This window comes from Aspergillus pseudoviridinutans, assembly GCF_018340605.1.
Source record: "Aspergillus pseudoviridinutans IFM 55266 DNA, scaffold_6, whole genome shotgun sequence".
Classification (NCBI taxonomy): Eukaryota; Fungi; Ascomycota; class Eurotiomycetes; order Eurotiales; family Aspergillaceae; genus Aspergillus; species Aspergillus pseudoviridinutans.
The window spans coordinates 553,716-573,720 of NW_025091286.1; the positions used below are offsets into that span (position 1 = coordinate 553,716).

Genomic DNA, 20,005 nt, shown 5'->3' on the forward strand with positions numbered 1-20,005 from the left:
TAATGTATAGAAAGTGATTGATAATGCCATACTCTCTAGCTTATGAATGTAACGAAGCCTGAAAATCCAAACCTTTTGAGATAATGCAAATGAATGCCTGATTGATATAGGATAAAAGTGCCAAGACTTCTCACATGTCTCGATGGACACTCGTCATTTCCCACCCACCCGCATCTCTCTTGTCCTCGCATATAAACATGGCGCGATGCGCCGGCTTGCAATTGACCTTCCAAACAGGTTCATAGCAGTCAAAGTCTCCTTTTTTCATCTGCCAACCCGTTTATACGTTCGAGCGAACCTCCGCTGCTTCTCGACTTCTCGATTTGCGCAACGGACCTACCTCAATAAGTCGTTCCAAGTCCCAGTTGGAAACAATGGACATGTATCCCTGAAGTAAGTTACCTCTCTACAATGCTTCATAAAAGCTTATATTGACATGCACACTTATGACAGTGTAACCTATCCCTCAATAACGCCTACTCATGGCCAACCGAATGTGATCATCCGCCTACCTCCGGGCCCATTGTTTCAGCAAGAGGCAGAACATGGTGGAAGTCAAGATGATCGTTGCTCAGAAGCTCTGGCGTCCGTCACCTCCTCAGCCGTCGTAACGATCAATTACCGTCTAGGGGCAATTTCGTCGACAGACCTCGTATGGGACTCGGGCCTGTCCCGAAACGAAGAAGAGAGGCGTCTCTCTACGGTCAAGAATGAAGTCTTCTATCGGTACCCTACACCCGTCCACGATACCCTGGCCGGGTTCGATTGGGTCCAGCAGAACCTCCAACCCGCACGCCTAGGTGTATTCGGCACACACATCGGTGGCTCGCTAGCGCTCATGTTGGCCCTCACAGAAGCGCAATCTGTTCATGCCGTCGCGGCCCTGGAACCTATTTGCGATTGGGCCGGGCTGGACGAGCACTGTCTTATGGAAGAGCAACCAGCTCACGAGGGAAATACCGCCAGCAAGAGAACACGGGGTGCAGGAAGCCGAGTCCCCGCTGCGCAGGATCTCGTCCCGCTCCTCGAAGCACGGGAGAAATTCTTTGCCACGCCGGAGCGCTACTTTGATGCTTTTGCCTCGCCTGTCCTGTTCCTACGGTCGGCAGGTAAGGACGTTCCGAGGGTGTTTCCGAAGTACCGCACTGGGCCGGACTATCCCGTTCCTGTGCTTGTGTCCAAACAGCCGGATATACAGCCGATTGGTGTCTGGAAACCCAATGCGCAAGACCAGGCAATCCACCAGCAGGGTGACATCTACGACTTGGAGGCAGATCTACCCTCCGATCCAGACCCAGACGCAAAGTCCAGAATTGACCCCGCCGATGCCAGCTTCGGCACTCAGGGCCGCGCCATCCGCCGCCGCAAAGCCCTCTCGCGTTGGCCTCCATACGGTCTAGACTATGGTTCGAGCGCCTCCACTCGCTACCACCTCTACAACCAGGGACTCAAACGGCTCGAAATGGCCCTCCCAAGCATCCGTCTCTTTGTCCGTGCCCATGGGAACGAACAGCCTGACGCTGTCCCTGCGTCAGGCGGAGAAGGGAAACGGCAGGGGCCCCGACACTCGAGAAAGACACCGCGGCGCTCAATCCTGGCACAACAGGCGGATGAGATGGTTGATGTTATGCGCAGGGCATGTTTCTGGGGCCGGGGAAAGGGTTACGGGGAGAGCAGAGTCACGCTTGCGCAGGTGGCGTCCGGAAGATGGCCTGTGTCCGGCGAGGAAGACGCGGCGAGATGGCTGGGTGAGGCGTTATCAGATGCGAATAGTAGCCATTGAGAGCTATACTTCTGTCTAATGAAGGTTATGACTCTGTATAGGTATACTAAGCTAGTCTTGAAAGAGTGATGAATATTAAGGTGCTGACAGTGGAGATTGAGAGGTCGGTCTGAGTGAGGACATACTACCCTATTTTCAGTTGGTAAAGCGCGAGACTAGTACCACCAGTTCCCCAGTTCATGCTCCCAGCAACTGCATCTTATATGAACCTATTTTGCAGGGTGTCATTTGTGATGTTGAATATATATAGATATCGAGCTGGGTTCTACATGATCCTCTGACACAGTAGCAGAATTAGATAAAGTGTATCTCCATAAATTCATTATGTATAAAATAAGTTATGTATCTATAATGAAGAACCCCCGAAAGTATGTCCATTGGGCGTGTCCCACCACGGTTCGATATCAGAGAGGCTGGGCAAGACATTCTCCCCTTCGAACTGATTGGCAGTCCCCATCTGCGCCAGACGGCCATCTCCGAGGTTCTCGGCTAGGAGTTGGAAATCCGAGTCCCGGATCCAGTCCAGGTCGCCGGGTTGGCAGGCGCCGAAGCGCTGGGACTGGTTCAGGGATTGTTGCGGGGGCCGTTGCGACTGAGATTGAGACTGGGAAAGGTTGTGGGTAGCGGGCATGTTCGATGAAGGTGCTGGCGGAGCGAAAGGATAGGAGGACTGATACTGGCTCCGCGACGCGGATATTCGGGATTTTTTCCGCGAGGGATCGGTCTCGGTGGAGGGTCCGGGTCCCGGACCGGCGGATTGTTGCGAAAGTAACTTGCTGACTTGGCGCTTTTTGGCGGACCCGGACCGGCGCAGGTGGGCCTGCCATCTGCGTTGCAGGCTGACGAGAAAGTCGCGGGTTCGTTTGGCGTTCTCGAAGGACTGGCCCAGTTCGTCTAGAGCGCGGAAGCAGAGATTCAGGTATGCCACCATCTCCGCGTTGCTGTTGGTATTCTCGCTGCTGTTCTTGCTGGATGCAAATGTGTTCGAGATGGTCACGTAGAGAAGCATCAGAGCTGCGCTGAAGATGATCGCGACAACCTGATTGTTCATCCGGCGGAAGGTATAATGTTTTTCGTATATGTGGAGAATTCGCGCGATGGCTGTCGATGACTCGATGCACATTCGTCGCGCATGGTGGTAGCCGGGACCCTGGCGCGGACTGCGTGGTTGGATGTAGTTTTTCGAGACCCATGGTCTGTGAGTGAAGATGACTATCTGATGGTATTGCAAGCTGTAGACGATTAGCTTTATGGCCCTGGCTGTGCGGATACGGAAAGACGTACTGCAACATTAAGAGATGGGGCAATCTTGGTGTAGTTTCGTCGTCAAGGTCAATCTTCAAGTTGGAAGGCAGGTTTTCCTTCCAGGCGAAAAGATCCTCAGTAACGTTATAGCACAGCCTCTGAAGATCATGTCGAGAAATATCGGAGCAACCGTACCTAGAGCGATGTCAGTGGCTGAAGTAGATCAGACATCGTTGGAAGAACTTACAGGATATGACCGATGGGTAGAATGATCTCCCATAGCACCGCGAATTGTCTGCTGATCAGCTCATTTGGATTCTTCAACCCATGCTGTAGCACCACAGATTTCGTCTCTAGCCCATATGGATACCAAATGCTCTCCTTTTCAGCTCCTAGGTCCGACGCGGGCTTGGGGACAGTGATGTCTCCGGCATTGGTGCGGAAAGGACGTCCTAGGTAAAAGCCCCAGAAACTGGAATCATCATCAGTCAGAGACACCGGTGACCCAGCAATCAGGCTTGCAACTTACTGGTCCGCAGTATAGCTTCCCCAGAACGCTATGCGACGCACATCGGCTTCGAATGCGCTAATGTCACCTTTTTCAACGTACGGAGTCATGTCGAGATGTAATCCAAGGTCAAATGCAAGCCGCATTGACATTCCTGGAGATAATCAGCTCTGTCCCTCCATTTGCTTGGTTCTCCAACATACCACTATAGAGCCAACCGCGTGCATCCCGATTCGATGCCCCCTCATGACAGCTCAAAATGACCAGCGCCTGCACTGTGGCAACACAGGGAGAATCTAGTTCGATTTCCAAGAGAGCCTTGGCTCGATCCGCGAAGAACTCGGAAAGCGACTTGGGGAACGTGATAAAAGTAGGGTGGTAACGTGCTTCGAACGCACTGCCGACGGCACACCTAAAATCTTGTTAGTGCGAATGCATGGCAATGATGGCAATAATGGCAATAACGTACATGGCATTTGTCAGGACTTCCGAATAAAATGGCGTGTCGTCGAGGTCATTCCTCCACCTCGACCTCGCCGTCATAAACATCTCCTTGTCAACAACATAGGTGCTAGGATTCTGCCAGGTAAAATAAAGCTCCACAAGATGGTCCTCGAGGGCCTGATCCACAGGCTGCCCGACTCGCAGATGATTCAGGATATCCTGTCCATCATGGCGAACAGTACGAGCATCAGGTCGCTGGCGTTGTTGGGTCGCCGAGACGTCAACCAGGTTGAGATTCGATGTGGCTCCATAAAACCGAAGGTGGCCATCCCCGGCGATCTTCAACGTCCCAATCCGATGGGATAACTGTTCAATGACATCGTTCTCAGCTTCGTCCTCTTCGCCACTGTCGGAATCGTCCTCAGTGTCATTCTGGGCTTGGCCCAACAGGACACCAGGCTGTTGAGTGAAGTCTGGAGGTAAAGGTACGCTGTCCGGACTGCTGATGCTGCCCTCATTCTGGTAATTGGACGCACCATCCAAGTTAGCATAGATGGATCCTAGACTCTCTGCCGTCGGAAGAGTAAAGCCCCAGTGCGTGGAAGGGTAGTGGGCCGACGGGCCCGGATTGACGCCAAAGAAGTTCACTGGATCCGTGTTTCTCTCACCCAAAGAGATCTGAGGGGGCGAAGGCATGAGTACGTGAGCCGCTCCAAGCGCGTTCTCCTTTATGGGCTGTCCTTCTGGAGTTGGACTATCAGGCGAGTTTCGCTCGGGAGATTGCTGAGCCACCGGTCTGGGCTGCACATTTGGCGCATCTGTCTTTCCAGGACTGCTCTTCTTCACAACTGCGCGGGGAATTTGAAGTGTGTCCAAAACCCGGTTCATGCCCGCCTCATCTTCGGGCTTCATGGGGGGCGGCTCTAGCCCATGGTCATAGATGAACTGACAAAGCTGGTCAATCCTGGCGGAAAAGAGCTCCGTAGCGGCACGAAGCGAAACTCTGGCGTCAAGACGGTCAGCTTCTGACGGCTTCATCAAACAAAGTCTACAGTGAGCCTTTGGCAGCCTGGGCCAAAATCGAGAAATTCGCTTGTCACTTGTCTCTATCATGGGGTGCCCGTGACGAGAAGCACAAGGTGCATATCGCAAAAACCAGCCGAAATGCCTAGAAAGATGGAGCGAGACGAGACCTACTTCCGCTTGTCATCGCCATGTTGGTACCTGCAATCCTTCCCTTTTCTCTCGCAATTGCGACAATGTGGAGTAGTACCGTCGCACTGGATATAGTAGTCAGTATGACTATAGAATCGAAACGGGAAACGTGACAAACTGACCCTGATTTTACTTTCTCTACAGGGAACGCAAGCCGTAGTGACATGCTTACGCGGGGCCTTCTTAGACTTCTCGGACTGAGACTGCATGGTCACCATTGTGGTATTGGAACACTGCGCGCTCAGTCACAGCGGAAAGGTAGCCGAAACACCAATAAGAGCAAAGAATGGACTCTCAACTCCCAGTCATGGATTCGACCTCCACAGTAGCTTGATGGACTAGCGACATGCTCAGATCAAGAATTATCAAGAAGGAATGGATGCAGAACATGCTTTTCTGGGAGGGGGACTCGATGTGGTTGGGCAAAGACTAAGATTGACTCCGTTCTGGGGAACGTCCAGAACCGCAACAATTTTCAGTGGAGCGGGGAGGGGGATCCACCAGGCCTGAGGAGAGCCCAGCCTATAAGACTCGGCCGCGATAGACGCAGCAGAACACAACTCCATGAGGCTTTTAGACTTTAGTGAAGCAAATGGCAGGTGGCAAAGCGGATGGCTTCTGTACACACTATGTGGCTGATTCTGCAACTAGAGAGGGAATAGAGTCACTTGACCACGCAAGGAGAATGACTACAATTATGGACGCAGTATTACGCGAATGCTTGACTAATACTGGAATGACTATTTACCCCCCCCTCCAACCCCCCAAAAGACCTGACATACAAATGATACTGACAAGCTATTATTTACCAATTGCTGGTACGTTTCAACGCCTCATTCTGGACCACCTCGATCCAATAGCCATCTGGGTCAAGAATGAAAGCCACATTCCTCATCCGCCCATCTGTCAAACGTTTCTTCCAGTTCACATTGAGCGACTCGAACCGATCGCAGGCAGCATTGAGATCGTCAACAGAGACACCTGCAAGCACGCCAATGTCAGCGTAGTTCAGACGATTGTAAAAAGATGACGAGGTGGCTTACAGATATGACCGAACCCTTGAGGCTCCGAATTACCATCATGGTAAACCTTGCCTTCTTGCTTCTCGGTACCATAGTTCCAGGTAAGCTCGAGCAGCCCCTCCCATCCAGCAACTGGATTCTTCGAGCCCTCCTGTGCAGTGGGGTTGGATGCAGGGTAACCCAAAAAGTAAAGATTGAAGGCAGCATCCTTGTTCTCGATGGTGCGGACAAGGGTCATGCCCATAATCTCCTGGTAGAACTTGAGGCTGGTCTCAGCGGACTTGACCCGTAGCATGGTGTGGTTCAGTCGGTAGGTGCCTGGATCTGTCGCAGTCCCCACATCCTGGTCGTGGCGGCGGATGATCTCAACCCAGTATCCATCGGGATCCTTTGCAAACGCGATGTGCTTCATGCGACCCTCTGTGAGCTTCTTCTGGAATTGATACCCAGCATCTTCGAGTCTCTTGCAGGCCGCTTCGATATTGTCGACCGAGATGGCGATGTGTCCGAAACCGCGGTGGGGCTCCGTGTTCCCATTGGCAACAGTGTAATTGGGGTCATTCTCCGTGCCATAGTTGTGCGTGAGTTCCAGCACAGCATTGCGGTCCGTCCAGTGACGGTCGCCCTGCAGCGACTGGGGGCCATTGTAGGCGAGGAAGTAGAGGGAGAACTTGTTCTCAGGATAGTCGAGCTGCTGGATTTGATTGAGCCCAAGGAACTTGTAAAACTCCACTGAAGAAACAAGCAATGAGGCAATCAGCGCCCAATCCAATGACGGCGTAGTTATTCGGGCTACCCACCTGATCTCTTTGGGTCCTTGACCCGGATCATAGTGTCTGCAAGCTACGTTAGACTCAAACATTTATATCTTGTCACTCTAGGTCCAATCACAGGGGAAGGCACTAACGATTAAGCTTATACTTGGAGGTTTCGGTCGCCATGGTTGCCAACAATCTAGTAGAGGTTCCTGCAGGGCCTCATTAGCAAATGATTGATGATAAGTGGGGTAGAGAAGCGATTGAATATGAGAGACGCATACCTGATAGGATGAAGTTTCTTGGAATGGGGACCTTGAGAGAAGGACGAGACGCAGCAAGAAAACGACAAGCGAACATCGAGCAAAAGAAAGCAGCGGAGGGGTAAAGTGGTGATGCGTCTTGTTATTATTAATTAGTGAGCGGAGGCGTGAGGAGAAAAAAAGAGCAAATTAGGTGGGGTCACCTATGACGCTATGGTGGGATACTCCAACATTGGGGTCAGGACCAGTATTCATACAGAGGTACGTCTAACCCGCTTCAATTGGGAGTCCTTCAATGAATGAATACTTCTCCTTCTTCTTCTTCCTCTTCTGAGACTGGAAATGTATACAAGTGAGGCATTGAAGCTATTGTGTATACTCCCTGGTGATGGATGCTCATCTCCTTTGCTGCATACGTCACAGAACTAGATGCATTAGAAAGGTACCAAGCATAGCATTGGGTAATCCTACAAGATACTCGCCCTATAACCATCAAGCGAATATACATCCGCTGTAAGCTCTTCTAGCGCCGAATCTCTACCTTCTAGAGGGAATGAGCTGTTTAGTTCAGTTGGCAGGGTGTGTCTAGTTCTGCCTGATAAACCAGGCCACCCAGATCGGCTGATCTTCTCCGCTTTCCGCCGTCCATCATCAAATCCCCCAGCGCCTCGACCCTCTCTCATCTCATCTGCTCTGCTTCTGCTTACTGTTGTTTGACAACTAATAATAATCTGCTATCCTGCAGCTTCATATCGTGAAAATCTACTGTTGATTGACTTGCCAACGCTGGTCGTTGCATAGATCTACAAAGGTCCGTGGAATTCCTATAGCTTGCCCTCTCTCACTCTCCCCTGTGCCTCTCTGGTGCTCAGGCTCAGCATCGCCAAACAGCTCAGCCAACCATTCCCCGGACTATTTCCGCCTTTCTTTTCTTTTTCCTGTTGGTATTTTCCCTTTCCCCTTTTCGGAGCGTCTCTTCTTTTCTGGCGCCTTACTGCGGCTATTAAAAAAAAAATAAATATGGCATCTCACATTCTTGCCTACGTTTTATTTCCCCCACAGCCTTCAATCCCCACTTACGTCGTGAGAGCCCTGTCTCCCGATGGCTCCGGGCTGTTTGTTCTGGACTTCGAATGAGGCCACACGATCAGAACTTTCTGTTTCCCTTTCTATCGAAAGTTGAATAGAAAAGGGACCGTGTCCCTCTCTCTTGCTTTGTATCACTTGTGCTACTGGAGATCGTGTCCTGGTCCTCTTGAACGGAAGGGCCTTGACTCAGTACTTGTCCTCTGACGCTCTGCTGTATTGCTGCCTTGTGTGACTGCCACCACCAGCGTTATTCATTCTTGTACTTTTCTGTTTTCGTGGCCTGCTCATCCATACACTCTATCTCGAATTCATCTCTGTTAAGAGGAAAGATGGCTGAATTTAAATATCCAGTTCGTTCTGGTCATTTGAATCGGAAAGCTGCCAGAGTCTTCGAGGTTCCACATCTGCCACCTTGGGCACAAAGCCACGTTCAGCACGCGCAGAATCTCCTTGAGTGCTCAGACGAACCTGTTGAGTACGATCACGACGACGAAGACTACTCGGACAACTGCTTCTTTTTCCCCGAGGACTGTTCCTGGTCTCCGCCTCCGAACTGGGTTATTGAAGACGACAGGTCCGACGACGAGCTTGCCGACGGAACTGACTCTGAGCACGACTGCTGCGACGACACAATGATCCCGGGACTTCCAGACATCCGAATGCTCGATGCAGAGGCCCTCAGCGATTTGCTAGAGGACAACCTCTCGCCTCCGGAGATCACTACGATCATGTATGCTGAAGTCATTTCCTGACTATCGGTGTAACAATGCTGACATTTTCGACTCGTAGGGTGTTTGCCACAAACGGCGCCATCTTTGCCTATGCCTCGTCGCTTTCATCTCGGCAGTTGCGCAACTTGAGCGCCACATACGGAGCTGCTTATACTTGCTACGCAAAGAACGCTTCGAGCGGGAATCTTACAGGCGTGAACCCAGCCAGTCACCCGTCGTCATATGTCACGGCACAGTCAGTGTCGCTAGGCGACGTAGGCTCTATTGTCTTTGAGCTTGAGGACTCGGTTGCCGTTGTGACCAGGATAGCGGACAAAGTCCTGCTGGCCGCTGTGGGGCCGTCGAAACCTGACATCGACGAGGACAGTTCTGCCGACGGAACGCAAGTTCACCAAAACGGCTTTGCGAAGTCGGGGACAGAGGCGACGTCGGCAGCGGAGTCGAATGCACACCGGCCCACCACCAACGGTACACACACCAGCCAACCGCCGACCACCACGACCTCTACCTCTACCAGTATCTCTCGCAACGAAAGCGAAGCTGACGTACGAGCAGACGCGGAGCTGGAGACGCAGTACGAGATTGACCGGAGCAGCAATCTCGCTCGTCTGGCGAGCTTGAATCTGTCTGCATCGCCCTCGACGCTCTTGGCGCTCGAGTCAAAGGCTGCCGCTCTGGGAAGGTTTCTCAGTCAGAAGTTGGCGGACCTTGAGAGTCCTGAAGATTTTTAGTTTTCTTTCTTTATTCCTACTTCATGAGTCTGTACGATTTCCATCTGTTCCATATTCATTTTCTGAGCGTTCCGGTCATTTGTGAGAKATATCCATCTTTGTCGCATCTGAGATTCCGATTCCCATTTTCGTTAGCTGCAGCCGCAGCAGTGTGTACACATGAAGCATCAGTTTTTTCCATCTTGCGCCTTGTCCTCTTGTGCAGACCTTGGAGTCGAAATATCCACAGCCAAGAAATATGGATGGGTCCGCCGGGGAGGCTAACCTCAACTCAGAGTCAATACGAGGTTGAAGACTTCGTTCTTGGATTTGTGTACAGTATCATTGTTTCTTTATCTGAGTCAATACCCGCAGCCAAGCCGCTTTGTAGTATCCTACACCCTAGTTAAAGGCTCGATAGGTAGCATGAATGACTCACACCAGAACATACATAGCCACATGTACTTCGCCTACTCCAAGGTACACTTACATCGATCACGACMTAATTTTCAATCCAACATGCCCATCCTAATCAACCCCATAACAAACGAACCGTACATCCCCCTCCCCGCCCCCCATTCATCCATCATCCTCACCCCGCCGCGCCCACCCAACACCCACGACGCATCCGCCCTCCTCTCCCTCCTCAACAACCCCCTAGTCTACCCTTACCTCGAATCCACCCCCGTCCCATACCTCCCCGAAGACGCCACAGCATGGCTGCAGACATCATACGAACAGGCCACCGCCCTCCTGCACGCAGCGCAAACCAACCGCTTCGTCGACGGGCTGCCATTCACCTGCATCCGTGAGGTCACCAGCACCAGTGGCAGTGGCAGTGACAGCGACGTCTACATCGGCAACGTTGGACTAACGCGGTACGCCTTCTACGAGTTCAAAAAGGGCTCGCCGGAGCGCGAGGAGGCGGTGCGCAGGAATGACGCTTTGGGTGTTGGCAGTCCGGAGATTGTCTGGGGATTTGGTGGTGCGTTTCCCTTCCTCATTTTGGCTACACATATACATATATGTGTATATTTAGGTGATGATGGTGCTGACGCTGACTGAAGATTATCTCTCGCCTACGCATCACGGCAAAGGTATCATGACGGCTGTGATCAAGGCTGTGGTTGAGGAGTGGGCGGTCCCGCGGATGAACGCGCGGGTGATCAAGGCGTCGGCGTATGCAGAGAATAGGGCTAGTATGCGGGTGTTTGAGAAGAATGGGTTTCGGTTGGAGTTTGAGTTGGAGGATTGGGCGGTTGTGCCGTTGGATCGGGGCGGAGGGGTGAAGTCGATTGTTGTGTTGGTTTGGGAGGTGGCAGGAAACAAGTCGGAGGGTGCGGTTGAGAGGGGATTGCATGATACCCGGGCTACTGATTCTGATGGGTAACCGCACTGGATAGGTACACTGGATACAGGTACGGCATTCTCGAGGTATACTGATTAAGTACAAGGTCATCCTATAGACATGATCGATAATATACTCTGCGATATACGAAAAAAAAGTCAGATCAGAAGCTTCAGCATGGTCACGACTTCTCGGCACCGGAAGCAGATGCGTCAGGTGCAACAGCTGATCCACCCGGTCCCATGTGGTAATGGCCCGTGGCAGAGCTTGTCGAGCGGTTGAGCCCGGTCTCAGCTGCCGAGGTGGTGTGAGTCGCTGCCGAGCCGCCAGCGGTCTTCTCCTGCGTGGCTGGCGCAAAGCTTTCCTGCTCCTTGTAGGCCGGAGGGTGTTGTTGTGCCTCGCCTGCGGCAGCATCTGCAGTAGCAGTAGCAGGAGCCGGAGCCGGAGTCGAAGCAGCAGCACCACTCTCGGTGGTAGCAGCGGCAGCCCCCCCGGCTGCTACAGGGCTAGTAGGAGACACTGGTGAGTGTGCCGGGCCACTCTTGGCTGCGTCGCGGACGACGTTCCACCATTTCTCCGCGTCACTCGGAGTATGCGCTTTGAAGTTGAACTCGCTGGTGGTGTGGAACGCGTTGCCGACCTTGCCGCCGGAAACATCCTTGCCTTTGATGGTGAACTTGTTACCGTCAACGCCGCCAACCACGCAGTCGGGTAGGTACAGAGACAGCTCGGGAGAAGGATCGTGGCGGTAGTCGTCATCGTCCTTGAACTCATGCAGGTATCGCGCTGGTGTGACAACATAGTAGCCCGTACTGTAACCTTTCAGCATGGCCCGGGACTTGCGCTCCAGGCTGCCCTCGATGAGCGGGACGGTGGCGCGGTGATCCTGGTTGGGGAAAGAGATGTTGGACAGCGATCGCGGCGGTGAGTCGGGGTCCACCAACACGTTGGCGTTGCGCGTGATGAAATTAACCCATTCATAATCCGGAGGAATGCGCTGAACAGCACCCAGCATGTCACTGTACATGCTCCGTTGCCGGTCGAGTTGGCCGCCCACGAACACGTTGAACTGCTCGATGGCGCCCTGGATGGTTTGCAGAACATGCGCCTCGAACTGCTGGAAGTTGTTCTGCACGGCAATGATGTCCTGACGGTTGTTGTTCTCTTCGGTGACTTGCTTGTTTAAGTGGTGATTGACCCTGCGGCGTAAGACGTATGGGTCATGGGCATGGTCGAATTTGTTGCCCGCAGTTGAGTCAAACGCTGCAACCTGCTGAGCGAGGAGCTCGATATGTTTCTGCGTCACACCTCGTGCTTTTTCAACGGCCTTCGCGCTCTTACTTGCGCCGCTCTGCAGCTCCTTGGACTTGTTCTTGATCTCCTTGTGGAGACGCTGAAGGATCGGCAGCACGGATCCTTTCAGGTGCTTTTCTGTGTCAAGGTACCCATTCACGATTCCCTACGCACTCTGTCAGTAGCTGCGAACCCCAGGTACACGTGCCAGGAAAGAATACCTGAGTATTGCTCCGAATATTTTCAAACCATGCCGAAACTCCGCCCGCACTCTGAGAGAAATGGTGCCCCTCCCGAAGGGGTTCGCTGACAGTCTACCCAGGCAGTATCAGTACCCTTTCAATACCATCTTGGACAAAAGACCATCCATACCTTCAGAACTTTCTCATAATCCTTCGCTTGCGACTTCTGCACTTTGGCTGTGACTTCCACATAATCCTCCAAATAACCACACATGTGTTTCCAAGCACGGAGACGCTCAAGGAGAAGGCCCGTAGTCTACTCAGCACAGCATAGTCAGTATTTACCCATCAGCAGTAGACCCTAGACATACCTCATTGGTATCCGAACCCGGGACGGCCTCTTCGTCGCTCAGTGACGCCCGACGGTCCGGACCGATAGAGCTCCGCATCGTCGACGAACGGTGAGGGAGTCTCTGCTCTACGGGACTGGTTGCAGTCGACATCCTGATTGAATAAAAAGCGCTATATTTGAAGCAGAATGAAATAAACAGAAGCCGATTGACTTGGTTCAGCAATACAGGGAAGAAGGAAAAAAAGGCGCAATTGCGGGAGATCGTGGAGGGCCGAAGCGCTGGCTTAAACTAGGCTCAGCTATTGCCGTAGTACGTGCTACTGCCCCGTAGTCTACTGCGAATACGTAACTATAGATAGTTAGTTGGAGGGGTCAATAATCAAAGTGGAGGGAGTGGGTCAGAGCGGTCAATAGCCAGATACTAGACAGCTAGACCAAATGGCTAGATGGACACTTACCAAGTACAAAATGGAAAGATCGGAGTCTCTCTTCTCTGGGGGAGTATAAGCGAAAGAAAGCTATACGTTCTGGCTTGGTTGATAGATAGGAAGCAGGGTAGTTGGGATTGCCAGCATTTAAAGGGAAAGCTGCTTGCTCACCGGATTGGGAGCGATGAGGTCATTACTTTCTTGATTTGCGTTGTGCAACCCCTCAGTTCGCCATTTGCCAAGCTCAATTCACGCGAACAGTTGAGATCTCAGACAAAGCCCTTGTTTTAGTCTGATTGACTGCAGAACATGGGTCCGTTAAGCTTCTTCTATCTAGCAACCGAGCAATCAGATTTGAACCCATGGCGCGTTGCCCACCAAAAAAACAAAAATGGCAGAGTGCAGGCAGCGCGAGTCGAATGCTATAACCAAGCCACTCGACCACTGGCCATGTAGTACAGCAGATTTTCCAGGTCTATCTCAAATTCCTCAGATATTGACTAACTGAAAACATTGATGGCTGGTTAGCTAAGGTACCAGGTTCAAAAGTTTTTGGCCCCCGAAGCGTAAAAAAGTCTCGGGGGAAGAAGTTTTAATTCGAGGTCTCAGATCTTAGGGACATGCTACCAAATTGTAGTGATATCTTGCCCATGCCATGGCATTGTGATTAATTCCTTAATGGTTTTTCTAAAATACGTACACCAGTGAGATCGGTGGTCTTCCCACATAAAGTAGTGTGTAGTTTGGAGCATATCTTGTTTAGAAACTTCGAATCCTTGCAGTCAAGACATTGGTCAAGATGTGCTATCTGACTGGTATTAAAGGTGTACACAGTGTAAACAATGTACATGATTCATGCTGACTATGTGCAACCAGCTCCTTCATAATATTTTCATTACTGAAATAAAACCATAGGTCCAGTCCTTGGTTGATACCCGAATCCTTCTATGATCCCTTTGACCGCCAACGCCTCGTAAATCGAAAGAGAAAACTCCACCCTGGTCTAAAGTATATGATAAGAAAGAAAGGTGACATGATGCGAAATGCGTACATGATAATGCACGAGAAAAACATGGAGGCGCCTGTCCTCCGATTAAGTAGAATCAAATATGTGATATGCGATGCGTTTCGACGTCCAGCGCCAACATTATCTTCATAACTCGTAGAGATGATGAGTCACCTAGTGCGAGTCGTTTCCTTTTTTGGTGATTTTTTGTACCGATGTGTCGTGATGGGAGATTATCTTCATGGACGCAGGAAGGAATTGATCTATCCTTAGTTGTGGTTTACACCCGAGCTCGAGCTTGAACAAGACGCAGTCTGCGATCGTCATCGTCATGATGAGGTGGCGTCCGAGAGTTGTAGAGGCCGGAACGTAAGTGATGAACATCGATGCCGGTGTTTCCCGTCGAGGCTCCACGGCCGGCGCTCCGAATGTGGGCTTGTTGAGGGGATTGGAGGGTAGGCATGGCGGTATCCTCAGCAACAACAGCCTGATAATCTGGCAGTTCACTGTCGCATGGTCCCACAGTAGACCTGACCGCGGTCGAATAGCTTGGGACGCGGCTGAGGCTTTCAACTTCAGCGAACTGCGGGTGAAACGGTGTAGCCATTCCAGACGGAATGTTGTCATGGTTGTGATAGCCCTCGTCGGAAGGTCTGCGGGAAAGTTCGGGACTCGCGGGACTGTGCGAATTGGAGCCAGAAGAGGGGCCAAAGTAGTCGGCGGAGACTCCCAGACGACGCTGTTCGGCGTCGCTATGGCCGTCAGTATCAGACGGCGATGGGTTGCCGAACCTGCTGGCATGCAGGTTGGACAGTCGACTATGTAAGGCAGAAGCAGAGATATCGGTGTTGGTCAGGGCATTCATCGATGCAAGATTCTCGGCAGACAAATTCCGGCTAAGAGTACCAAACGGAGTTCCCGGTCCGCTGCCCGGTCCCGGCGTCCGGTAGCCGCTAGGGTCGACCTCGCTATACAATTGATCGAACTGATGCTCGCCATACAACGGGGGTGCTTGTTGTGCGAGGTTGTTGACTGCCCGTTGAGCGGATTGTGGTGTCTGGTCTACGAGGTTGTTGTGGTCGTCAATTGCCAGGTTTGGCGAGATGAAGATGGAAACGGGGAGGGTAGCCCGTAGCTGTGAATGTTAGCATCCCTTGATACATATTCCCGGGAATTGGATTATTTACCTCACTAATGTGACCGTCTGGATTCAGTAATTGGACACGGAACTTCAATTTGTGTCTGATTTTGATACCTCGTGTGTCGGTATCCTGCAGACAGCGTGTTAACGTCTTTGGTAGGTCAAGGAAGCGAGAAAATTGGTATCCCTCTGCTGCCTCGTCAATGATCTCCAGACTGTTTTCCTCATCCAACTCATGTTCATCATTGACAATCGTCCTTGTGTTTTTGTATGTGTTGCGGACAGAATCGGGGTCTTCAGGATTAAGTGTAAGGTCATGACTTTCGATTAGCTGGGAGACGATCTGTCCGATCTTGAGTCCTTTGAGGAGGGGTATCAGTTTGAAGTCCACCCGTATGCTGGTCCCAAAAATAACGGCCTTGGTTGGAGTGCTGATTGAATACTCGATTTTGTTTGGCCAAATGTTCTCCACGGACTGCACCAACATTAGCAGTTGTAGCCACGAGTTCAATACCAGAGTCAACCTACCATAGCATGAGAGAGCTCAAGTGCACTGGAGTCTAGCGTACGAATAATACGCAGTGGTTTCCTGACAACAATATCCTTGGCATACTTGCGTCCGATTTCTGCCTTGAATCTGTAGGTCACGTAGGTATCGCTGAGACCTTCGACACTCTCTGGCATGGAGCCTTCGAGAATCACATGGAATGGGAACTCATAGTTGCCCGCAGCGAGAATCTCAGTCTTGCTTTTGCCCGCGTCTCTGAATGTCCAGGTCTTTTCATAAAACACCTTTTCCCTCCATGATTTCCTGCCACCGCTGGCCGAGCTTGACGGGAGGTGCCAACTGCAAAGCACGTTCGTCAGCACTTTGCTTGTCACATGAAGAGAAGTACAGCAACTGGCAACTTACCACACTCGAGAGATACCAGTGAGGTTCAGTCTGACGTGCTTGGCGGACAGTGGCTCCGACAAACAGAGCAGAAGCTTTCCACTCAATTGCGCACTGGCTGCCTCTTGCTCTCCTCCTCTAAATACAATATAATCTTCATCCAGCCTATTGCAAAGAGTTAGCCCGATTGTGCGAATGAGATATGAGATCTGCGAAAACTTACCGGATATCAAAGTATTTGAGGTGACTCGCACCTCCACCGAAGAAGCTGAGAGCCATGACGATGCAACTAACGGCTGCGAATATGCAGCTGCCAGAAGATCGGACGAAAATGTAGTAAAATCGCTAGGACGCGATATGCGGCGTTGAAGGACACTCGTAAATAAAATAACCGTATTCCAAAGAAGGGAGATAAGGAAAAAATATAGAGGGGGAAGAAATAATGACACAGAGATAGACGGAAATATGGCGCAAGAGATAGAATCCGCCAATGATCGACTTGTCACTGACCAGATTATTTTGCAGGGCGACAAACGGGTCCCACCTAGGGATTATTGCTTGGTCGTGAGGTGGGGGCAGAGAACAGCCGTTTCCGTCACCGTCTGGCCGATAGAGGAACTTTTAGGAGTCCCTTTTGGGAAACTGGGAAAATCGGACGGGAAGAGTGGCGAAGCGGGTCCTATTCCCTTTGTAAAGTACTCCGTAGAGGAACCAGAGATGATGCGATAGTTCAACTCGGCTGGTCTGACTAATCTGATGACGAACAGAAGAGCTACTGATCGATGAGACAAGAGAGATGAAATGATGCCTAGATGCAATAAGAGATGCAATAGTCAATGGATGAGTCCCTAGGTGACAGGGTTAAATGTATAAAGGAAGGAGATGAACGAGGATGAGAATTCATCCGGACAGATCGAAAGGGAGAGAGAATTGCAGGATCAGCTGACAACAATAGAACCAGAAGAAAACAATGAGGCTACTATGACATTCAATGCTGATGATGATGAGGGAAAACAATAAGATGGGATATGTTACGTCAGAAACATACCAGATTCACCACGGAATCAAGGATCCTATCAGTCGAACGGTGTTGGTGCTCGGTAAAGTTGCTGGAATTGAAATGAGAAAAGAAGAGAGTAATAATAGTAAGGCAAGAGAGGGAAGCCATGGGAATCTGTTTGTATTTATTCCATCGAAATCGATTGTCAGGAAGATAGATGATTGCGTAGGAACAATGATTTTATTATTTTAATTCGCAATTATTATTTTAAAAATGAAAAAAAACCGATAATACTTGAATTAATTATTGTTCTTAGTGCCGAAGGCCCTTGTTCTGATGATAGTGGTGAAGAATAACACCAGGGATCGCCAGGTTGACCTCCAAAGGGCTTAGGCTACTCGGGTGGTCCGGTTATCGGGTGGCATAATCACAAGATGGAGCTTGACAGGTGGCATATGTAGTGATTGATTGGTGTCTGATGATTTTCTAGAATTTCCTTCTGCTGATTGTCATCGTCTTCACAAGGTACGAAGTGATCACTCAACACTTGAGTCGGCTCTGTCGTACGGACAAAAGTCGAGGGATATAACCTCGGGATCGACCTTGCGCATGATAGCCGCAAGATCTTGCACGACTACCCGTATTCAAGCAATGCTCACTGCTATTCCTCACTGTGTCTTGTATGTCAACATGTGCTAATGTGCTGGCATGATCCGTCTGATGATATACACGGACTGCAGGTTACACCGCATATCTTTATTTCAGCTACTGTGCATGGGATTTATACTTTCAACTCTTATATTCCCTATGCTAATGATATGATATTTATTTGAATTTCCTATGTGCTGCTCGTGTGGAATGTAGGGTAACTGATCTTCCACGTAATGAGAGCGTGGTTTCGCAGGTCTACTGCCTATAGCATACTACGGCTATCATATATTCGTTTAACAGCATGACATCGCTCATAAACGCTATGGAAAGGAGGCTTCCAAACTAACATGAGTTTAAAGAAAGTAACGTGGCAATAGCAACCCAGAGCAACAGCTCAAGCCACGAGCTTTGCAAGCCCAAAATCAGAGTAAAGTGGAGCGAGAATGCGTACATCACACATTTGGCATTAGTGTCCGAGGGAGACTCCACCAAAGATCTTCCACCTTATGAGTCAAGAGACTAAGAAACGGTATCTGTAGATAGGTTCTTCTACTGCAATTTTGGATTCTCATATCAGGATCGAAAACACGGGCGTCGAAGAATATTCAAAATTTCGGATATATAAACACAGAAACAACAATACAACAGTAGGCAACCAACAATGATGTCATTTCTACGGTCTTTCGTATTGACACTGTCGCCAAGCTATTAAGCTTTCTTCAGGGATATCGTTAACTAGTTTCCTTGCGTTCGGTAAATAAGGATAATGGTATGACTTCCGCCATATGATGTTGGACTTTGACTACGGCTACGGCCTGCATGTGCTTGCGCTCCCATGCACCTGCATAAATGCTGCATACATCTCGGACCGAAGCTCTCTTGTGTGCAGCAGCCACGAAGCCAGCCACAGCGTTCCAGGATCGTGACTGTCACATGAAATCGAACTGACATCAAACGATTGCCAGTAAGCTCCTACACCTCAGCTTTGCGTAAACATGAACACAGTTCATAGCAATCGGAATGGATGACATGTGATCGGGGAAAATCGCACGTTCTCCGATAGTATCTATCATTAGTAGCTCTCGCCGTCCAGTATCCACGGCAATCAGGTCGGGACCCATCCATAACTCGGGCCTGGACAACCCGTCATGATCGCCATCGACCAAAACAGGCAACCCACAGTCGGAATTTCCGCCAAATTCGATATCTTCCAATTTTATTTGTCTTACACAGTATACAGACTCGTTCTATCACCTGCACTCTTTCGTAACGGTGACGCTGGTCAGTAACAAAGAATAACTCAGACAGCACCTAGAACTTCATCGATGCCCGTCCAGAAAAATGAGAGTCTTGACTCTTGACGCAAGCAATGACCTCAATTATCCCACGGCCTGACGTTATCTAGCCGGTTTATTTTCTTTGTCTTTTTCGCAAGCTAACAGCCCAGACCCACCTACCCGCGGGTCCTCAACCCTTCTGGGAAAGAAAATTTCGTGTCAGTATATCTATCACTCTATTCAGAGTAGTCTAGTCTAGCTGGTAGGAAAAGTTTCCAAGTTCGAGACTTGAGAGTTTAGATAAAGCTCCTACCTCAGGACACGATTCGGTGAGCCTATACAGAGATCTACCGGGAGGGTCCTCGACTAGTCCAGGCCACCAAAAATCAAACGTGGGTGATAGTGGTCGGGTAGCAATGCCCTACCTTAAGTCCTATAGCCACCAAACCTTTTCCCATAGCTATGTATCAGTAGAACCGTTTATCCTCCATGACATCTCCACGTGCCGTCACCTCAAGCGATGCAAGGAAGGACGCGATGCATTTCAAAGCATCAAGTGCATCTTATTGGCGTATTCAAAGATGGCATTATTTAAAATTCTTCTTAGGCTGGATGATGATACTTACGAGCCACGGAGCACGGTACACCGAGAAGATAGCACCAAGCCCAT

The 20,005-nt window shown here is 50.4% G+C and overlaps 7 protein-coding genes across 7 annotated transcripts; 3 read left to right on the forward strand and 4 right to left on the reverse strand.

Moving 5' to 3' along the window:
* Window positions 1-205: 205 nt before the first annotated feature.
* Asppvi_008641 (uncharacterized protein) lies at window positions 206-1,783 on the forward strand (the record flags this gene model as incomplete). The annotated part of the gene is made up of 2 exons (XM_043304507.1): window positions 206-393; window positions 454-1,783. 2 exons carry the CDS (start codon window positions 206-208, stop codon window positions 1,781-1,783), a joined length of 1,518 nt encoding a protein of 505 aa, XP_043160442.1.
* Window positions 1,784-2,129: 346 nt separating this feature from the next.
* Asppvi_008642 (transcription factor domain-containing protein) lies at window positions 2,130-5,018 on the reverse strand (the record flags this gene model as incomplete). Its single annotated transcript, XM_043304508.1, has 6 exons — window positions 2,130-3,015; window positions 3,068-3,223; window positions 3,276-3,500; window positions 3,558-3,690; window positions 3,740-3,948; window positions 4,006-5,018. The coding sequence occupies 6 exons, from the start codon at window positions 5,016-5,018 to the stop codon at window positions 2,130-2,132; spliced, it is 2,622 nt and encodes an 873-aa protein (XP_043160443.1).
* A 982-nt stretch (window positions 5,019-6,000) lies between these two features.
* On the reverse strand, window positions 6,001-7,158 carry Asppvi_008643 (lactoylglutathione lyase GLO1; the record flags this gene model as incomplete). Its single annotated transcript, XM_043304509.1, has 4 exons — window positions 6,001-6,176; window positions 6,239-6,949; window positions 7,018-7,053; window positions 7,125-7,158. 4 exons carry the CDS (start codon window positions 7,156-7,158, stop codon window positions 6,001-6,003), a joined length of 957 nt encoding a protein of 318 aa, XP_043160444.1.
* Window positions 7,159-8,653: 1,495 nt separating this feature from the next.
* On the forward strand, window positions 8,654-9,786 carry Asppvi_008644 (uncharacterized protein; the record flags this gene model as incomplete). The annotated part of the gene is made up of 2 exons (XM_043304510.1): window positions 8,654-9,054; window positions 9,114-9,786. 2 exons carry the CDS (start codon window positions 8,654-8,656, stop codon window positions 9,784-9,786), a joined length of 1,074 nt encoding a protein of 357 aa, XP_043160445.1.
* A 498-nt stretch (window positions 9,787-10,284) lies between these two features.
* Window positions 10,285-11,155, forward strand: Asppvi_008645 (GNAT family N-acetyltransferase; the record flags this gene model as incomplete). Its single annotated transcript, XM_043304511.1, has 2 exons — window positions 10,285-10,750; window positions 10,833-11,155. 2 exons carry the CDS (start codon window positions 10,285-10,287, stop codon window positions 11,153-11,155), a joined length of 789 nt encoding a protein of 262 aa, XP_043160446.1.
* A 139-nt stretch (window positions 11,156-11,294) lies between these two features.
* Asppvi_008646 (PH domain protein) lies at window positions 11,295-13,091 on the reverse strand (the record flags this gene model as incomplete). Its single annotated transcript, XM_043304512.1, has 4 exons — window positions 11,295-12,572; window positions 12,628-12,720; window positions 12,779-12,904; window positions 12,960-13,091. The coding sequence occupies 4 exons, from the start codon at window positions 13,089-13,091 to the stop codon at window positions 11,295-11,297; spliced, it is 1,629 nt and encodes a 542-aa protein (XP_043160447.1).
* Window positions 13,092-14,654: 1,563 nt separating this feature from the next.
* On the reverse strand, window positions 14,655-16,686 carry Asppvi_008647 (arrestin family protein; the record flags this gene model as incomplete). The annotated part of the gene is made up of 5 exons (XM_043304513.1): window positions 14,655-15,509; window positions 15,562-15,990; window positions 16,044-16,362; window positions 16,429-16,572; window positions 16,631-16,686. The coding sequence occupies 5 exons, from the start codon at window positions 16,684-16,686 to the stop codon at window positions 14,655-14,657; spliced, it is 1,803 nt and encodes a 600-aa protein (XP_043160448.1).
* Window positions 16,687-20,005: the final 3,319 nt, after the last annotated feature.